General features: G+C 40.9%; 1 protein-coding gene across 2 annotated transcripts in view; it reads right to left on the reverse strand.

The window, feature by feature from the left end:
• The window catches only part of NELL1 (neural EGFL like 1), a 299,533-nt gene that overhangs the window by 246,211 nt on the left and 30,985 nt on the right, over nt 1-22,337 (reverse strand). For both annotated transcript variants that reach the window (XM_049821020.1, XM_049821021.1), the window contains exon 4: nt 8,776-8,946. In XM_049821020.1, the coding sequence (XP_049676977.1) occupies nt 8,776-8,946 (171 nt within the window). The remainder of the gene's footprint in view (nt 1-8,775; nt 8,947-22,337) is intronic.

The following is a 22,337-nucleotide window of genomic DNA, read 5'->3' on the forward strand; positions in this document are numbered from 1 at the left end:
CACAACCTGAAGCACATTCTTACAGCTTAGAAACAGCCCTTTTTCGCAAAATATTTGCAGCCTTCCTCTTTTCTGTCTCATGCTACTCTCAACCCAAAGTCGCTTTACCTAGTACAGTAAAACAGGTGCAACTGCGAGAAAAATCAGGCTTTTGATTCCAGCTCCTTTCTGCACTGCTATAAAAAGATAAATTTCAAAGGAAGCCAGCCACAAGCAACTTTTCTCCTAAACAGCTTCTTTCCTTCCCTTCAAAAAAATCATATGCCGAGAAGTTAATTGCCTTACAGTGTATCTTGCCACAGGATCACCTCATCAAGGGGTTCATGTCATCACTAAATGATTTGTGTATAACCAGAAAATAATTTCACCCATATTCCAGAGCCAACTTCCTTTCATGACTGAAAGTAACTGCAGGCTGAGGACCCCAGGCTTTGCTTGTTAACACCCTGCCTTAGCTGCCACGCTCCGGCCAGAGCCTTCCCGTTAGTGTTGTCTCAGCACTGGGCAACGGCACTCGGCTCTCCCCAGAGCTGCCACTCCTCCCCATTAGCCACCATCTCTGTAACCCCACCGAGGGCCGACTCGTTCCGTGTTCCTCAGTTCTTAGAGCAGGTTCATCCGACAACCCGCATCGCCGTTTTCCCACGGTATTTTTCAACCGCCCGGTTTAACCTCGGTGGTTTGAAAGATAGCATTGCACTCTCTCCATAATAACTAATTGGCCATGACTGAGGAGGTGGACGTAACGTACAGTAAACACAGAACAAGCCATTATATTGGTTCTAAAATTAAGTTTTGATGGAAACTGCCAGGCAGACAGACAGAAAAGCACTCTCCAGGGACAGCACTCAGGTTTGGAGCTCATTTCTCACAACATCTGACGCGCTCAGGAGGTGAAAGCACGGCTTAGCTGAAGTCAATGAGAGTTTTCACCGCAGACTTCACTGGGGCTAGGATTTCACCCCAGGGATACCACACAGCACATCTTTCAGTCGAGGTTAAGGTAAGCGTCTGGCGTGACACGGAAAGATTCGGCTAGGGCTGAGGAAGTCCTTCTAGTTGCATTAGTTGACACACTGCTAGTTATTTGCTTTCATTTTTGACATGCTGAAGGGAATGCCACTAAAATTGCAACTCAATTAAGTAATGATGCAGCTTTCACTGATTCTTTCATTACCGGCTGGTCTCAGATATGACAAGAACTTACAGGACTGGAAATTGCACGTTGCCTTACTCCTAGGCTGAGGATCAAACTACCATCTTTCACCCTACTGCTCCTTCAATGTATCATTACATTGGTAATACAGATCACAACAACAGTTCTTCATAGCATCGAAATATTTAAACTAGAAGCAGTGGCCAATATCTGATGTATTAAAAAAAAACAAAAAAAACCCAAAACCAAAAACAAACAAACAAACAAAAAAAACCCAGAAAAATAAAAAAAAAAAAAAAAAAAAAAAAAAAAGGAAAAAACCCCACCAAAACCAAAAAACACACCAACCGGCTCACTAAACACTTATCTGTGTAGAAACAGAGTACTTCCTCAACTCCCAGAAATATCTCACCTTCTGAAGTGTGAGACTGGACTGCCTTTGCAATACTCTCAATCAGCACATTTGCAAAGCGGCTCTCACCTCACGGCACAGAACCAGAAACTCAGTTGTCCCCACGTTGAGTACTGAGCCCACTTGACCCCCCCTTACATGCTGCAGGACCATCCAAACATAGTGGAGGCCCAGACAGAGCTCTCCAAATATGCCAAGCGGCTCTGCGTGACACGTAAAGCGAGAGAGGACACTACGCCGCTGCCGCAGCAAGATCTGTGCCACCACCTAACACCCTAGAACCGTGACTGCCACACTCACAGTTTTTCCAATCCTCAACACCTTCCACCTCTGAGCACCCCACATGCCCCCAGCTCTCCACACTCAAGGAACAAACGTGACTGCTCCTGCACCGCTGTCTGCCGTTAAAAGTGTCGTCGGTTTACTCCGTCACCAAGCGGCGCAACGATGCGGACTGTCAGGTTTTGGGTAGTAATAAATGCGGTCAAGCAGACTCCACCTCCCTGCAGTCAACTTGAGGATTTTGACAAGATTGGATTTCTAGAAAATAATTACCTCTGGGGAACTACTGCTGTTCTAAACTGTCAAAGAAAGACTCCCCAGGTACTAAACCACTTCATAAAACTCTGGGCTGGTTTCACAGACTGCAGCAGTCTCAGTCCTGTTTGCCCAGTCGTCCTCTCACAACCCACAGCACTCAGGAGGTTTCAGATCATTTGGAAAGACTCTGTACTATTTGCTATATGGAGGCTCAGATCTCAATTCAGCTTCTGAGTAGTTCCGAGGGCTTCTCAGCTGCTCTCTGGCAAAGGTCCAGTGCTTTTAAAAAAGTATTTAACTACAATTATACTACCGTTTTTCAGTTCAGCTCCAGTATTACCCTATGTGACTTCCTGTTCTAAACTCCAGAGTTTAGCTAACCACTTCAAACGGAAAAGTTCATTTATGTTTTGGATCGCAGTTAATCTGCCTGGCTGGAGCAAGATAATTGTTTTTATAATCTAAAAGGAAAAAACTCAAAACATTTGCTCTATCTGGTTGATTCCCAAATTACCACGAACGCCTCTCTGTCTGTATGACCCACATCAGCACTCCAACAAATGAAAAGAAAATAGAACCAAGTAACAGGAGATTTCCCCTGAAAAAATTCCACAGAAACAAACATACAGATACACTTCCAACCATGCAGGCGAAATTTTCAGACTGCTCTTGTAAGTAATCACCCCAGTTTAAGGGTTTATTGCTTTGACAATGTAAAAAAAAAAAGCCTAAATGTATATTGTAAAAAGTATTTGAGAATGGAATAATACACCTATTCACACACTTTAGGAAATTACTAAATCATTTGAGGCTTGCTGGCCTTGATGTAAGATTATTTCCTCTACCATTATCCATCCTCTCTCTCTGACACACCCATAGCATACAAATACAATGAATGCAAGACGCCAGCGTTAAAGCGTAACACATTATTCCTGCCCTGTTGAAGTCATCAACCTGTCTATCAACATTTTCAATTCACCAGAAAGCACTGCAAGTCCCCAGTTCTAAAATAGAAAAAAAGAAAAAGCACCGTTAAGTCTATATTCAGCAGTAGTTGGGCTTTGCAGCTACAAAACTCTGGCTCCACAGGTCCCTCAAACTCCGGCCACTGCCACAAGCTCCTATTCAAGGCCCTTAACCGAACCTCCAGAGGCTGCCTTCTGCTCTTCAGTAGCTGACACCAGCAGGACCTGGATTAAATCCTGAAAGAAACCAAAGCAGACACAGGCTCCGCTCTGAGCAGCACAGCTCCCCAGGTACCGGTACCTGTGTAAGTGGTTGCTGCCTTCTAGGGGTGGTCAAAGGATCCAAGACAGGCAGGCACAGGTACGGATTGTTATAATTTGTTTTCTATAGTACTTTTCCAGCACTTTTATAAATAGTTACGGCCTTCTCCTTATTCTATCAATGCAGTATACAAAAAAAAGTTCAACTGCCTTCTCCCAATTCTATCAATGCAGCATACAAAAAAAAGCTCAACCGATTTTACTAGGATGAAAAAAATAAGTTTTCATCATAATTAGTAGCTGGGTTAAGACATATCATTGGTCTTCAGTCACACCCATACTACCATTCTGCTGGTGCGTTAGCCGTTCAACGAAAAGCCCTGGCTATTAAAAAAACTTCTTTAAAAAAAAAAAAAAATCTTTCCTCAAGTAATGCTGACCGTATCCTGAACATTTCCTTGCAGCTTAACTGCAATAACTGTGACGATACAGGCCTGAGAGCAGCTGACATCATATGCCAGCTGGAGATCTCTCATGCTAAAAAGTTTATAGCCTTTCTGTCAAACAAAAGGGACAATCGGTAAGCGAAAATTAACTTCCAATCCACAGTACCACAGATCTGAGGCGGGATGCGCCTGCAATGCACAATTAAAGCACTCTACCCGAGTAACCATTTCTCTGACAGCTTCTCCTTACAGCTTAAAGAGCAGAGAAGCAATCTGGGTCACAAAAGCATATTCAAATGTTGGGAGTAAATTACCTAGCTGCATAACACTGCCACCATGCCATCTTCTCTCTGAGGAGAAAGTGGTTTACAGTAAGTAAAGCAGTGAATCCCTCTTTTAAACACATCCCTTAACCTTCTTTACATTTATTACATTCGAATTGAAGCGATAGGACTTCGTTTAGATAAGTTGAAAACCTCATGTTGGCAGCCAGAATATCTTATTTATAAGAACTCAGAGGTCTCGGATTCCCATATTTGGATTACGTTGCTTTAATTTATTTATTTTTCCAATTAAAAAGTTCTCACTGCTCATGCATTTTTTATTCCCTAATGTGCTGTTCTATCAGCAGAAACATAAAAGAAGCAGACAACATGGTTTTTTTCAGTTGGCGACTACTTCCTAGCCTGCTCCAGTTTCATAATCTATCCTCCTATGCTCTCACCAACCCCCTCCATCAAACAGCTAAGAGTATCCGTCGAAACCACAGGCTGTATTCATAGTAAAAGGCACTCCAGCACATATTTTCACTGGAAAGCATTAATTTTTGCAGCTAAGTGCCTTTCCCCCTTTTACGCCTGCAGACACAGTTCAAGTAAAGGAATACTGATACTGTCTGCACAGGTGAGTACCTTCGTAGCAATATAGCTGATGAGAAATAAAACAATAGAAATATAAAGCAAGCACCTTTCGAGCTTACCTCCTCCGATTAATTAGACACACTGAGAACAATTTGGAATTGGTACTTCTGAAATAAATCGTCAATAAATACATTTTGATACAGTACCTACCACCTGTTAAATTGTAGGGTCCCTGCTATTCCCTCACTCTCCTCTTAACACTATTAAATGTAACATTTTTTCTGTGTTGTTACTGTTGTAGGAAGCAAGCATTGCAGCGGACAGCCAGGTACCACAGGCAACATCGTCACAGACTGTACAACTGAAACGAATAGCCAGCGAAGAGAAGACAAACGCCAGCTCTTGTAGGACTATGACAGTCTCCCGGGGTTGCAAATCTCCTGACAACGCAGGTATGAACAGCGGGATCCTTTACCTCTGCTCCCGTAAGAGGCCAACCTGGGAAGGTACGTGGCAGAGTTATTTCGTTATCTATTAACCCTTTGGTGCTATGGGTTATTTAAGGACCCTCTGACGACGACACAGTTGCTCTAGCTCAACCTAAACACTCGCCAGAAAGCCCCTGACAACCCCCTTTTCCCTAGAGTAGGGGAGCACAGATCCTACACATAACCAACCCTTCGAAACAAGATTTGTTCGCCACTAGTGGACTCAGCATTGCAGATACAACAAAACCAAGAGCAGCGCACTTCATTTCCATATTACTTTCAGCACAGGTTTTACCGGTGCATCAATTGTACATTCATAATTAATGTAGTCTTTCCATTTTTCTAAGCTTTCAGAACCTTACTTGAATGTTAAAAGCACATTAGCAAGTGCACCCGCTGCTTATTACGCCAGTTGTCTGAGACGTATCCCTGGCTGGAGGCTACTGCCTCTGCCCAGCACAAAGCTCTCCAAGTCAGTGAGAAGAGTCCGGTGACATCCAACAGGTTTTTAGTCTGGACTCTACTGTACCTTTCTGTGTCAGCAGCTCCAAGCTCTAGCATCGAACTCGGCTACAATTCTCATCCCTTGTTCTTGAAGGAGCACCAAAAGGAACAAGTAAAATGCAGCAGGAGCTGATTTCAAAAGGACGTGTACTTGGGCACATATATCTCCTTTGATATGTATGCCTCCCCCACCATATTACATCTCATTAGAACAGAGGCAATTACACTGTTTTAAAGATGACTCTTAAAAGCACTACAGGCTTTTACCGGTTCTCAAGTACTCTTCCCTAACCTATCCAGGTCTGAAAAACAAAGTCAACTTTGAATTGAACCCAAAAGACAATCAAGTACCAAACGTCAAAGCAATTTTACGAATCAGAGTAATGTGGGTGATAAGGCTGGGAAGAATAGAAGCAGATTCGACTACCTGTTTACAAATTACAAGTTTCATCTCCAGTGCTTTCTGATCTACTGCAGGTTTTGGAGGCCAGAGACTGGCTTTGGGTATCAGTACAAATCCAGTAGCAAAATTAGGTTGTTGCTGGGTATTTCTCCCAATGCGAACACTTTCAACGCGCTCTCAGATACAGGTTAACTTTAATAACGTCGCATTCACAAATCACTCACTCGGAATAGCCTTCCAAACGTGTAACATATTACCATAGCCCTAAACAAGGAGTAATGCATTTATACAAATTTATGCATAACTATAAGGAAGCCATGTTGCAACCCCCTTAAAGAAATCCAGTGGGAATTAAAGGGATTAATTTTGCTGGTCTTTTTTTTTTTTTCCTTTTTGCCTTTTGGGGTTTTTTTTAGAGGGGAAAGAACAGTCAGTAAAAAGCACAGAACTTCTTTAACTAGACAGGTACACTTCAAGCTAAATTCCTGTTCTGATGACACCAAATCTCTGCAGGAGACGGGACAGGTCAATCTATTGACTGCAGTCATATTCTCTTTCCCTGTGACTCACCTGTTCAATTAAGTCTGCAGAAGCATCACTTCTCATTAGACATCCTGAACTCTGCTGAGAGCTCCTGACACCACACTAGCCTAAAATGGTGACAGTTACATGTAAAGTCTACAGCTCTTTCAGTGCACACTTTCAGCTGCAGCTTTCCTAACACTAACATGAGGAAGGCTTAGGATTTTCAGTAGCGCTCAGAAGTACCCCTCTTCGGCTTGCTCTTCATTTTCACATCTTTTGACGTTTACTGTGGTGTCATCAGGAAATGCTAGTGCAAAGATGAACAAGATGCTGACGACTCTTCTGAGTGCAAAGATGTAGGAGGTTAAGATGTAATAAAGGAAACTATAACACCAACATTCACAAAATTCTCTAATTAACTGAACAGAGATGCTACAGCTGAGTCAGGAACTTAAAGACTTCCTTTTTTTCTTTTTTTTTTTCCCCCCCCTCATTTAAACTTGTACTGTGATCTACCCTCAAGTCATGCTTTCAGAACTATTCCCATTACTTTCCCACAGGAGTTGTTATAAAATACCACAAACACACAACCAAATAGAGACATTTAGGTATGGATTTATGCTGGGAGCAGCCGAGATATACCACCTTAAGGGATGCTCTTAGACGCATCAGCCCTGTTTAGGGCTACCTGACAGAGACAGCTATACACATTTATCACCTCATATGACAGCACACCTCATTCTGTAATTGTATTTATCTATCGCTGCCTGTTGCTATAAAGAAAATCAGGTCACAACCATGACTCTGTGCAGCTCTCTCATCCCTGGATAGACTTCTGCACCAGGCAGGCATTTTGTGTTGTCTTCCTTTCACATTGCGTGCAAGAAGGCAGCCAGCTAAACAATCTGCTGAAAAGGGTCTTACTAAAACACATTTGCTGATCATACAAAGAAAAAAAAAAAAAAGAAAAAAAAAAAAAGATCATCACAGATAATAAAGAACCTGTCCCAAAACCCAGTATGTCAACAAACAAAAAAGTATACTATCGTAAGCAAATAATATAACAGATAAACAAATGGTAAGATAAATAAATCAGACGACTGAAATGAAGACAATCTTTACAAATTGTAGATTTCACGCCTTCATTAAATTAAAATTGCTGCAAACATTTAATTGCTTCAGGGTCCAGATAAAAGGATTCAATAAGCAACCTTGCTTCAGATTAGATTTTTACTGTCAGTAGTTAACGCAGTTGCAGAAAATGACTGTAATCTTCTCAAAAGAGTATCTCATAATTCCTTTGGTCAAAATTTAAACTTTTTTCAAATGTTCCAATAAGTGCATACTCCTCTCATACTCATATAACTTTATTCTGCCAGCCTGAACAAAATGAAGACTTCAGGAAAAAAATATCTGCTACCATCACCCTATCCATTTAAGTGCCACGATTCCAAAATGCACATGCCGATCCTCTCACTGAAGGCAAAGGATATTTTTACATTAGTTTCACTGCAAAAAGACATGAAAGTAATGATTTATTTTCCTCATTCCTAAAGACTACTTTGAAGGTCCAAATTTCAAGCTTTCTGAGTTTCCTCATCAACCACCAAGTTAGCAAAAGCCAAAGTCTTCAATACATTGTGAGATCACGTTCCAAGGGAAGAAAGAGTCTAGGTTTGCTCCTTTGTATTCCTTGAAATCCTGACAATCTGCCATCTTGCAGTCCTCACAACTTTTAAAGAGAAAAAAGTGCAATGACAGACAGAATACCCTTCAGAAAACAAAAAGCACCAGTTCTAGACATGCAAAAAGAAGCTTCCAGGTTTCTCAGAAGTTTCCAAGCGGGGCAGCAGGTGGAAAATCAGTAAAAAATGCATTGCTTGATTATGTAAAATAAAATTAAAATGCCTCTGACACATCCATCTATTCTTCAAGATTTCAGGTATGCTGAGTGAAGCAGTTCACAACAGAACAGACTGCACACCAATCCATCACACTTAAATGCAATCACAGTCAAACGTAACATCAGCTAGTGCCTAAACTACAGAGATGCATTTAATAGTCCCCAGTCAGCAATCAACCTTTCCCACATTTGTTCATAATCACAATGAATTGTTTCATTTTAATGCTTTGTTTTCTTTTTCTTATCCCATGGCAGTGTGTTAGTAGAGAGCATTTTTTAAAGAAATGTAAATTACTGCACAGATTTTCTTACCTGTTGCAGTCCACGTGGAGCAGAAGGTGGGATGCACTAAGTGACACAGCAATCTTATGCCACTGTCCATCTGCCAGACGGTAGGGGAACACCTCTGTTCTTGACTTCCCATTAAACCTGTAGTGATATCTAATCTCATCCCGTAGGCCACTGCTCTCCAGTTCAAAATAGCTGTATTTAAAACATGAAGAAGAATCAGTTCCATTTTTTGGTTTATTCATTGCTTCTGTCGCTTCCTCCTTAATTCATAAACTTCTTTAAGCAAACACCACGTGGAAGGTCACAATCTAAAGAGGTTACTCAGCATGAATTATCTACCAGATCATTTTTAAAAAGAGTTGGAAAGACAAGACTATATGTTCAGTGCATCACAAAAATAGCAATATCAGTTACACAAAAACAGCTCATGTTCAAAACACCATTTGACAGTCGTCGAAACGGAATTCTTCTTTTTACCCGTAGAACAGGTTCAACTACAAGAAAACAATCCTTATTCTTTTCGCCACAATGTTTTGCATGAACACAAGATTTGTGGGAAATGCAAAAATAAAGAACTGTACATATCATTACCAACAAACAAACAAAAAGCCATTAAGGTAAGAAACCACTTGGTAATCATTAAATTTGTTTTTGCTATTTGCATAACCACTTTTTAAAAAACTGTTTACTTTTAGGACTCCCTTATATGCAATCGCGCTTAACTCATTTTCTGACTGTTATTGTTACAGCTGTAATTGTTCAGCTTTACAGGGGAACAAAACCTCCTGGCTGGATTAGGTGTCTCAACACCTAGTATAAGCAATCAAACAGTCAAACCTTCAGACAGTTGTCCCAGTCATGGGAGCGCTAACAAAGTACAGCTATTAACTGGCTTCAGGCCGGCGGGGGGAGCCAATTCTTTTTCTAGGGTGAATTTAGCCCTTCCAGGTGGTAGCACATTGACAGCGTAAATAGTGAAGCCACCTCTTGGACCTCAGATCAGAGTATTTATAGCGTATCAAATCAAGGCTCTCTTTTTTTTCTTGCTAAAATGAAGCCCTGCATACAGAAAGAAGATGCAGACCTCCTTCTATAGTAGAAATAACTACAACTAAGTGCAGATGTTAGCTAGTCCCTATCCCCATCTACCTCCACAGTGTCACGTTTTTCCCCTACTGGACAACACCAATTTAACATGGCAGTTGAAAGACCGGTGCTAGTTTGGTGTAAAAAAAAACAACAAAAAAACCCAAACCACCACACCCAGTAACAAAAGCCGCTTCCAAAAAAAAAAAAAAAAAAAAACCAAATGCAACACAAAATAATAAATACTCAGGTGCCGATTTTCATTTTCGCACGAGCCTTTTGCGCTGCTTCGCTGTACACAGACCTCAACAGCCAGTGTGCGCAAGTGTTACATGAAGCGCATACACTTCATCAAGAATAGCTCTTACCAGTGAAGCAGAGGCTTTTTAGAACATAACTGGAAAACAGAGTTCTTTGGGAAGTACTTACTTATGAGATAAAACTCTTGCTGGGAACACGTGCAAAAGATCACAACAGACTGGGAAAGGGAACACCAAGACAACAAATCTCGACCAAAAGAGAAACTCAAGCCCTCCTCTGTCTGCCAATGCCTTGCCGTTACATTTTTCATGTAACTTCTGAGCATTATCACGTCACCCGAATCAAAGACTCAAGTGACAAATTAAAAAACACAAGCAGATAAAGGCAAAACCAAAACTGAATAAAAACAGAGCAGGCACAGGTACAAATAAAATACATGCAGTACAGAGTGGAAAAAATAAGAAAGGCTGGTGTTGTGAAGGAGCTGGCCTCTTTCATGCACATAAAGGCTCAAGGAGGGCAGAGAAACAGGATTTTTCTAAACGGTAGAGCAGAATGTTGATTAACTGCTACCACCACCCCACCCTCCCCCATTAAAATACCTAAACTACACTCATAAGAAATCTGGAGAGGATTTTTTTATTATTTTATTTCACTGCTCAGTTAACAGCACAGGCAATATACCGAAGATACTGCTGCTGGTGTTTCCAAGCCAGGACAGCGCTAGGACAAGTACCGTCAGTGACGTCATACATACAAAGTTAAACATTTCGTAATTGTCATCCGTCATCCGAGCACAAAAGGAAGTCACTAAAGAGACTTTCTTTCTCTCTTGTTCAAATAAACAGCAGTGAGGCAGAAAATCTCAAAAAAAAAAATGAAGGAGAGCTACATAACACTCCAGTATCTGTCTCACACACAAAGTGTTTTTATAAATATATATATTTACAAGGTTGATCATAGAAGCTTAAGAACCCGAGAGCAAGACGAAGTCCTGTTGCAGGAAGCACATCACTTCATGCAGTCATTCTTCATAATCGCCGATAGCCACGGAGCTAATCGCTTACTACACAATGTTTTGTTTGTTAATAAGAAGGCAACAGTCCGGCCCTGGAAAGGTCAGTGTACTTAATCACATGTATGCTCTATTATTTGAACAGCACAGGGAACTGCAAAGCAACGTAGTTTCTCATCTGACAAGCCTTAGTGTCAATAGTTACTTCAGGACTAAAAACAGCTTGTTGCTTAGGCACTGAGTTTGTTGTCAATCTCCTGACTAATTTATGTAACACAGAAGTGACTAGTTAAAATTTACTGTAAGAGCCAGTGCTAACCTTTTTATACGTGTACACCTAATGCACTGCTAAGTGTCACAGGACTGTATAAAACACGTTTTACCTCTTCACTGACAGGAAAGGAGGATGACAGCAGACAAATTCTGCACCTATTTTTCACCATTTTTCAACAAGTGCAAATCAGAAGCAGTAACGCTCAGACAGACATCAGTAAACAACAGCCAACAAAAACCCAAACCCAACAGCGGAAGCTGGCTGGATTAGCCCAATTTATTTATATCTATCTCCAGTATTTAAAAAATGCAAGGCAATATAAACCAACACTCTTCCGTTGGGGTTTGGTGGGGTTTTTTTGGAAGATGCACAAATTTACAGCGAGATCTTGATTACACACACGCTTCACCGTGTTCACCATTCAGAAGACGTAGTTGTCTTTTCTCTACTAGAATATAATTCACGTGCCAATAGCTTTCTCGATAGCAAACGTCATCTTTTCTCTCCTCCTCCCACCAGACACTGGAGGAAAGCCTCTTCAAAAGCAATGACATAAAGGCCCTTCACTCCTGGAAATGAATGCACCTGCTCCGCATTCAAGTTCTAATCTGCAAATTGTGGAATGGAACACAAATGAGTGGGAAAACATAAGCTTAGGCAAGAAGTCATCAACCTGGGAGAAAATAATCAGTAAAGCCAGAGAAAATACATAGTTTTGTTGGGGAGTTTTTTAATATCTGTCTCATCTTGGACTTGAAGTGCCATTGCACAAGTTTTTCTCTACTACAAAACAACAGGTAAACAACAGGGGGAAATTAACAGAAGCTACCATAACAGAGGCAAGAAAATGAACTAATCTCTATCAGGTGTGTCTTTCTGTAGGTACTTCCCAGTATTTTGCAAGGAAGAAGGAAACAGGAACGGAACAAGTCAGGGCTCCTGAAAGACTGCAGCATCTGTGACTGTCTGAATAAATGTATCATCAGTAGACAAGTGTGAACTTTCAACGTTGCCATGAGATCTATATCAAAAGCCCAAGGGAGATCCCCGAGTATTACAACTCATTCTGCCTCTGCATCGCACCTGCATGAAGCCAGACTGGAATGGGTCTAAGATATCTGTGTGTGCCAACCTGCCGCTATAGTTAGCCCCTTGCTACCCTCCTCAAGACCTTTTCCAAGTAAGAGAGATGTGAGACAGCAATCTACTTGTCAACTTGTTAGCATCAAGTGATGGTTTCTTGTTTTATTTGTTATTTCTCGGTGAGGATGAATTTTTTTTAAACAGACATGGTCGAATTAACATGCATTTTGACAGATGAAATTCTCAGAACACGCGTATTAAGAAAGCCCTCTGTTTATGGAACAGCAATACAATGTGACCTTGGCTGAAATTCTCCCACTACTAGAATTTTCGTATTTGCTAAGCACGTAAGCTACTGCTGACTTCTTTTATACAATTATAGAATTCAAATTCTTTATATAGGTCTGTCCGCAGCGTCTCATTCAAATCCCAATGTATAAGAGAAAAAAGAAAGAAAAACATGTTGCTAAATTGAGACCAATTTTATGGTCATCAGAGAAGTTGGGATATTTTAAGATCATACAACGTGCTTTGCAGAAAGACAATATTATTCCACAATTCCACAATGCTTTACAATTCTTTCTGACAACTTTTGCAACCCCTATGTACCTCGCACACAAATATTGTTATGAGAGGATAAAGCCTGACCCAGTGATGTTTAACGCTTGCTCTTTTTTTCCTTTTAGTCACAACCATAGTGGATATTTAACTGTGTATTTGACAGCTCACTTCACTTCCAGATCAGGAGAAAAAGGTGTCTAAAAGTATACTGTAAGTTGGAAAGAGCTGCTGTGGATGTAATGACAAAAAAAAATTGAAAAAGTGATTATCAACAATAAATAAGATCATGTGAGACACCTGAAGCAGAAAAAAACCCAAAGTATTTCTATAAGGTGAGTTGGCTTAATCCACCATCTGCATTAAAGAAACACATTCATCTATTCATCATATCTACCACAGCAGCGATCTTAACCTGTGACAAACACCACCACGTTCCATTCAAAAATTTTACCGCTGTCAGGTTGTGGAAGTGGCCAAAGGAGGGAGGGCTCACAGACCCCAAATAAGACAGGACCCCAAAACGAGCTCTGGGATATATGTCCTTCTGAATATCTTTAATGCATACATCGCTGCTTCTTCTGATCTTTACGATGCTAACACCTATTACGAGACACTAAAATATACTACAATGAAGACAGGGCACCATCTGGTAAGCACAATGCTGACTAAATGCTCCGATAAGAGCTCTAAGAACTAAAGCAAAACTACTTTTTGCATTCAGTTCTGGAAATCTTCCCCTTCCATCACGTTCAAACATAAATAAAGCCGAGCTAGCATTCCGATTTTACAACTTCCGTCATCCCTGATCAAGTGCCAAATGAAGCCCCACAGCCTCTTTCAAGGAGCAGCACCAGCACTTATAGCAGATGCTCTTAGAGCTACTGAACAGATGTCCCAGGGCAAGGCAGCAGGCACAGATGGCATCCCTGCGAATATGTACAAACTTGGGGTTGCCATCTAGTCAAAACACTTGTGCATCTGCTTAACATTGTGTGGGAGAGGGTCACAAAACCACAGGAGTTCAAGGATGGAAGCGCCGTTCACCTTGCACGTGCTGCAGCAACACTACGATGTCAGGTCTCTCAACTGCTGGAAAAAAATCACTGCCACAGTAAGAATGAGGCTGTTACTGAAGAGAAGTTTCTGGAAAGTTCTGTCAGTATAATCAAGACACACTTTCCTATATTTTTTTATAGCAAAACAAATTCAAGGAAAGTTCACAGACCAGCCCGCTTGACGTCATCAGCTAGAAGTTCGAGAAGCTTCTGCACAATTTGCCTATTTGGCCATGTTTGCGCACATAGCTTTTTCATTTCCAAGAGCATCGTGCCAAGCAGAGTATCAGAACATTTAATTATGTTTAATGACAAAAAATGGCTTCAGGCAAGACTGTGCTTTAGCATCTCCGCAGAAACACTTCTTGATGTATTCGGAGACAAACAGCCAACAAATCTGCATCCATTATCACACAGATTTCAGGATTTTCAATCTACAGAGATTCTGTGATGAATCACAGATCATTCCAGTTTTGGCCTTTCACTGTTCCTTACCACTAATTGAGTCCGTGTTCACAGTGGTACACACAGCACGTTGTTATTTTGGTCGTGCTGCCAAGCGGCTCAGCCTGGACAGCAACATGAAAGTAACTGAGATCTTGTTCTAACTCTCCCCGGTGAAAAGCAAGTCAGGCCCAGAGCAGGCACTGGGTACACTCTGCTGCAGAGAAGCTGGCAGGCACGTGCCCAACACCATCACCACCGTCGATGGAGCAAAAGCAGTGCCTCTGAAACAAGAGGTGCATCTCTTCAAACAGGAGTAAACACTCACCTTGCAGTTGTCACCACAGTTCTGTATGGATGCAAAACCAGAACAAGTTACAGCTGTCAAGGAAAATATTTCAGTCGCTTCCACAGGCACTGTTCTTGTATCCTAGTTACTATAAAGTGACAGGGTAAGATCCCAAGCTCTGAAGCATTACGCATTGTCAAACACTGGATTTTGAAGAAATGCTCTTACACGCTCAAGAGTACAGATCTAGTCCTCTGCTACATATGCATACTTACAAGCCACAGAAAGCTACTTTCTTAAAGCTAGTTTAAATACGGGCAGATTGAGAGCCTGCACAGCAAAACCACACATGGCAAATCTTCAATTACGTGTGATTAGAGACTTACTACTGTGGCAGAGATTACGTACTGATATCATCAAAGCTGATGAGCAAAATCGGACTGACGTCGGGTAGCACAAAAGGTGTTGTGAATAGAAGAAGGATCATCTGTGACAATGAAGGTATCTTGCTGAAAAATCAGATTAACTTTCTACAAAAGAAAATGCAAAAGCTGAATCCCATATGTTGCACAGACAAAGACTCTATCATCACCTACTGCATTCCAAAAGTATACCTCCTACGCAAGCAAATCCAAAATAAGCCAAAACTTAATACTAAAGTCTTTCAAACCTCTCAGGTAAAAGCCTGAAAGTTCAATTTCACTGTGCTGTTGGCTACCTGAATAGGATTCTTTCAAACATCTGTCTCCTTCCATTTCAAACGAAAGGAACTAAATCCAGTCAATTAAACAACTTCATTTTTTCCATTCAGACCACTCTGAGGACAACAGGAATCATGTTATATCAGCCTAGCTTGAAGCGTTTAGCAACAAAAACACCCACACTGACATTTTCTATAACAAACATTTTGTCTTTTGTACTACAAATCTACATGGCAGCTGGGCATGCAGGCTGCAAGGCATTGAGCATTTATGATGCTCAAAATATGCATTTGTGTACCTGCGACGAGACAAAGGTCATCTAAATACAAATTTACTTTCTTCTTTGATCATATAAAGAAAAAAAAAGTAACCCCGACGTCTGCCTGCCAGCTAAAAGACAGCTAGAGTCAGAGCTGGTACAAAGCAGCTACTTATTTTCATGGCATGTGTTGTAAGGATTGACCTTAAGCATTTTCGTTTCCATTTCATATGTCTAAAAATCTATTTTCACTGTGGCTGCTACCTGTCTACTATCTGAAAAAGGCCCGGTCTCTCTCCTATTCATAGTAAACCAAGTAGGTAGTACCACATTGCACCTAAAAATAGTACAGCATCTTAGCAGGCTTCAGAGCTGGCACAGTCAGCAGGACAGAAGAGAGTCTATCACCTGAAGTAAGGTGAAGTCATGACTCCTGAGCAAAACAAAGCCAAAACCAAACCAAAACAAAAAAGCCACTGTCCTCATACACATATAGACACAAACACCTACAAGAACCAAGCCATCTCTACTAAAGGTAGGTACCTGCAAGAAGCTGCCAAGTAATGAGAGAAATTTGATTTTATTCCCTCACAAAAAGCAGAGGCTCATCTCACAGTTCAGGACGCAGACTAGTGTAACCACTCCTCAAAGAGATGGCCTCACTCTCCCGCCTGCTTATTCCTACCTCATCCTTTGCATCAGATTTAGCCATTCAGTTGCAATAAGGTTTGTCAACCCAACGAACTAGTCTGACAGAAAAGTGACCTGACAAAAGAAAAGAATCATTTCTTTACATATCACCGCTCCAAAACCAAGTCACACTTACTCACACTATGACTGTAACTCCAGCAAGGAATGCAATCCACAGTTACACTCCGAAAGAGCCCTTGAAGGGCTCATCACCCACAACCCTTGACTAAAGGTTAGTTTCCCCAGTGCACCAGTGGACCATTCGCAGTCCACAAAGCATTTGCATCTGAAGGCTTTCTGAATGGGTGCTGTTGATTTTTTTAAGGCTAACCTGGGAGTCCAAGCTGGCATTAGCTCAGGGATCACTGCGGGTACGCAGAAGCCTGGAGCTGTCAGTGTGACCAGAGAGCCCCCAGCAGAGCTGTAACCAAAGCAGAGCATAGCCCCAGTCCAGTCCGTTCCCTCCTCACGCTCATCACTGCAGCGAGAACTCAGCTCAGGGGATCCACAAATCCACAATCTCTAAATACCAGATTTTAATGAAACAAAAGAGGATAACGTAGCCTTTTAAACTAACGAGGTCTGCCGCCTGAGTCAAACTACAATATTCGAAAACAAATTACCCTAATTGCTGTGTCCTTACAAGAAAGGTTCCTCCCTCTGATCTCACTCTCAAATTCAGCAGTTTTCAGTGATTTCTTATGACAAATTCCACACATTTCTGCTGGATTACCAGCAAAAAAAATCTTTTTCTTTCCACTCTCTCAAGGCCCAGCCACATGTCTGCTCCCTGCTTCTCTCCAGACACCCTCAGTCTCCCTCTGCCCTGTAGACCTCTTCCTTCCCCTCCTTCCCTCTCCTCTGCCACCTGAGCGCTGGCAGCTTTCCACAGGCATGAGGGCAGGCTCTGCCACCCTCCTCCCTTTCAGAAGGCAGTACCTAGGGCAAGGAAACAACACTGGCATCTTTACTAAACTGCAAACAAAACCCAAAAACCAGACACATCACCCAGGCTAACGTCCAGCCAAGCAAATGACCGTTTATGAGTAACATTTTGCAAACATCTAACCTTCTTATTAACTAGGAGAGTTGGGTTCTTAACGAGCAGCCCAAATTCAGCAGACAGAGTTTTCAGAAAGTTGCCTTCGGTGTAAGTTTGAGACATTTCGGCGCTCTGCCTATATCAGAGGGTCATAAAACAAGCAAACAGAATTAACTCAGCATGTTGGAGAAGACTCCTGGGGGACTCGCACATCCTGCTCCTGGCTGACCACAACATTTCTGCACTGTCCAAATTCAGTTTTAAAGCGTTTCAAACTGTCAGCCATTCTGCTCCAATTGCCAACAAGGTCCAATCAATGTGTTTCAACAGCTGGTTATCAGCAGCATGTTAATGCTGCAGAGAGACAACAATTGTCAGCCTAGTGTACATAAAACACCTGCTCTCAGCAGGGAGCCACAAGGTGGAAAGTAGCTCCTCAAGCACTAACCCCTCTTTCACAGCACTTAAATCAGTGGAAGATGTATAGAATATAACAGTTCTTCCCTTTGCTCTTTTACATACTTTAACCCCACACACAGAAACAGGTGGGCCCAATTCTATTTGCATTTGCATCTTGAAAGACCTTTGGGGAAGAAAAAAATCAGAAAAAGAAAAAAGTCTGGAAGAAACAAAGCTCACCTGCTTGTTCCACTATGGAAGGAAAAGAAAAAAAAAAAAGTGTGTAGATGCCTCACATATTTCACATCACCTCATTCAGGGACAGAAGTAAGGCTGGATCTTAATATTCTCTGTACAGCTTTCCAGTTTCGCAATTCTACATATAAATATTAATGAAGATTTGACCTTTACCCTAAAAGAAAAAGGTTAATGGATACATTTGCAGAGTTTTTCCTTCCCTTTTTTAATACTGTGCATCTCGGAATCCCATATGCATATACACATCTCGGGGAGAATAATCTAAAATGTAGCATAGAGTAAATCCGATCTTCCAGGTTTACAACTAGGGTCAGAAGTCACTTGCATAGGTTTATTTTCATTAATTAGGTTTCAGTGTTTAATTTAACTAGCTTGTTACCCTTTTGTGTTTTAATCAAACATATTATGGCCTGGTAGCCTTCCAACTGTTACTTGTGAACACACAGTGTTCCATCTACCCCTCAACCGTCTCAGCAGCTGTTCACGGTGTCACTGCGGGGAAGTAATCAACACTGTACTAGAGTCCCATGCCTGTTTCCCCTCCCTACCCAAAACCGACTTGCTAGGAATAAAAATCTTTCACTATGAGCCAGAGACATTTATCAGAATCCCCCTGAATATTTATATCAGCACAGCTTGCTGGTACACAGCGAAGAGCCAAATTCTCTGCCCGGCAAAACCATTTCACCACATCAGTACAACTAGCTTACAACTTTCCAAATACTTGGTGGGGCATAAATTTTCTGAAGTTCAGGTCCTAGACCTAAGTTATAAGCATAAAAACAAAGAAAAAAAAAAACTGAAAAAAACTCAGAAAATTTAGAAAAAAATAAAGACTTTAGTGCTCCCTGTGAGAAAACCTTAGAAACATTAATCTTACTACTTGCTCCCTAGTTCTATCCCCTTTTGAAACACTCTTCAGAAAGAATGAGAACACACAGATAGACAGTTAGTACTAATAAACATGAAGCAAACAGAGAAGACAGACACGGGGGACACACAAAACAGTAGGGAAGAATAAGCAACTTGGCATTTTACAAAACAGCTTTTCATCCTGCCTCTTTAGTAACTAGTAAGAGCAACAAAAGCAACAGTGACTTCTTTGGGAAGGGCGGGGCGGCAGGGGGTACGAGACTCCGGGACCTTGAAAAATGCCCATAAGGAGACCTTGAGGAAAAGGTCAATAAGGGTATTATCCTATTTCTTATGGGTAATTAATGGATAATGGCTCCTCTGCTTACTAGTTTAGTTTTGCATATTCTGCATTACAATGCCCAATTTCTCTGCTTTCTGCAAAAATAAACCAATGGTTAAGAAGAAAATTTTTTTTTTTTTTTTTTTTGTACAGCAGCTTGTTACAGAGCAAGCAAATACCCAACAGGTTACTTTCAAAAAGTCAAAGGGAATTTTGCCTGATGAAAGATTAGAAAACCTGATCCAGAGTTACCACCTCCCACATCGTGACCAGATGACGGCTCAGCAGCCAGCTACCTGTTACGTGTAACATACTGTAAAGATTGTACTTCCCAGAGTCCCAGGTGATGCGTACTTGTGCTACTCATGTGATCTGAGGAGGTTCAGATTTGTACATTAGCAGAAAAATCATTTCACACTCAATAATTCTTGATACCTTAAGCCTACCATGCTTAGACCCAAACGAGTAGTGGTTCAGTGGTGGCTACCTCCAGAAAAATCCCAAGCAATTAAAATGTCATTATGGAAAGTTTGGGCACTAAATGATTTGAAAATGTTATAAGCTAATCAGTGGGGTAATCACTCACCAAAAGAATGCTCACCACTCTTTTCCAGGTGCCTTACACCCGTCATTTCCAAGCACCAAAACCCTTAAAATGCATTCGAAGTACACAAATGCTATCCTTTCCCACTCACTGTAATTCATTGTTTTTATAGACAAAGTACAGGAAAAGTTGATGCCTAATTTTTTTTTTTTTTTTTTTTTTTTTTTTGGAAGGGGCACAATTTTCACATCACCAAGAAAAGAAAATATTACAGCAGTCAGTTGCTTTTAAATTGTGCCCCAGACTAGTCAGGAAATCAGTCAGCTCCTTTGGCAAAAGCCGGTGTTTCAAAGAACGTTAACATGGGTATCTCAACATCCTTGACAGATTTCTCCAGATACTGATCTTGGCCAGCAGTGGGAAGGAACCATCAATATACCTCCAACCCAAGAGCAAAAAGGCAACGCTGACTCCATCTAATTTATGTTCTTGGGCTTTGGACCATGCAAAGCCAAAGCAGGTAAGGAGCAGACAGACAATTTCAGATGAAACCGTATTAAATCACTGTTGAAATAAGGACTCGTTATGCATGGTATTTTAAATATCTTGATGGCCTTTTCCAAGCATCATGGTGGTCTGAAGAATCAAAGGTTGTGAGCAAAATAGCTCACAAAGATCCAGGAAGAACTGACTAGCATAAGCCTGCAACAAAGAAAATAGTTGCCGCCTCCTGCATCCCCAAGTAACATATTTGTCCATCTTGTATCACATTTTGTTATCTATAATTTAGGAAAAAAAAAAAATATAATCTTCAGATTTACCACTGTATGCCAGATAACTATGTACACAGTCTGCACATACTATCAGACTGTTCAATTAGACTTAATCTGTGTTAATTAAGCCTTCCATTTTCCAAGCTGTATTTTAATACATTTGGATCATGAAAACAAAGTCTTTATCATCATTAAGCTGATTCAACACGATAAAATATTAACAAAGATGCATTTATCATCTTTGTAGTAGAAATCTCGTGCATCAACTGATGATATAAATTAACAGTAATTGTTGCAAAATATCCATTTAGTATAACAAAACATCCTATCTCAATTACTGACTTCAAGAAAAGTTGTGTCCATCTTAATTTAATACCTTTAGTTTCAGAGTTCCGTGCCATTAACGGAAAATAAAATCCTGCTACAACTTACTAGAGAAATGAAATATAAACCAAGCATTCTATGTCTTACTACTTTATGGCGATCAGCTCCACTACACACATCATGCAAAACTCCCTTTCGAACTAGTTACGCTGTTATGCTGGCATATGTAACTTAGAATCTATATACACATAAATATGCGTGCGTGTGTGTAAATGTACATATACACACACCTTGTTGTTGCTTGGAATAAAACCTATTTGTCAACTATTAAATCTGTGTGTAACAAAAAAGACGCCTCCCATAAAGATATGAACTCTTATATCAAAAGATAACACAGCTTCTTTTATTCAGGTGCTGTTGACCTCCCGTACGTTCTGAAGTCTCAAACTTTTAACTTTGCCGCTTTTGGTATGCTGGTGAGTTAAAAAAACATGATTGGCTTTTCCATAGTCAAAAACTATGATGGTTAGGTAATAAATGTACCCTTATACTTGTTCCCATAGGTGTTAATCATGCTGAAACATAATGAGGTTTCCTACTGTTCTCTTTGCATTGTCTGTTTTCATAGGCACGTGGAATGTTGAAAAAAGCTTGACAAAAAAACTGAATGTCACCAGAACAGAACCACGATGATTATCAAAAGCTTAGTAGGAGCAATAATTTAGAAAAGGCTTCCCCTGTGTCAAGGGCCTGCACCCACCGCAGTTCACATGCAAAGTTAAAAAGACTAGAGTGACCTGAGCAGTTAGAGCACCAAAAAAATATCAAGCCAAAAGTTTTGCTATTACATTGATCTTAACGTAAGCAAGGTCCTCTTCAGTAGTGCCCCAAATCTTTGCTCTCTACTCCTCATCAATGTTAAAAAGTATTTTCTCCACCGTCATCCACCTTATTAATTTCTGTCATCGCAGACCAAAGGGTTTGAAAGCACTACCCTTATCAAGGTCCAAGCAGCAACTTAAGAAACTAAAGAAACAAACAGTGACTCTGTTTTAAGTGATGCACAATGAGTCCGGAAAAGGCGGCTAATTGCAGTAATCCATCTGACACTCAGAATGTAACAGCAGTCATTAGCAACACTGCATATGCCCGTTTCTGTTCTTACAGAGCTACGCAGCCTGAAACTACCTCAGTTACCACACAGAACTACAAAGGTTTAAGTGAGACTAGCACCCAATCCTTCGACTACATATATTTTTAAACAGATGTCTATTAATCTGCAATACTAGAGATAACCTCAGTGCCAAGAAGGACATCAGCAGCCTATTTT

The sequence above is a fragment of the Accipiter gentilis genome, chromosome 17, assembly GCF_929443795.1.
Source record: "Accipiter gentilis chromosome 17, bAccGen1.1, whole genome shotgun sequence".
Classification (NCBI taxonomy): Eukaryota; Metazoa; Chordata; class Aves; order Accipitriformes; family Accipitridae; genus Astur; species Astur gentilis.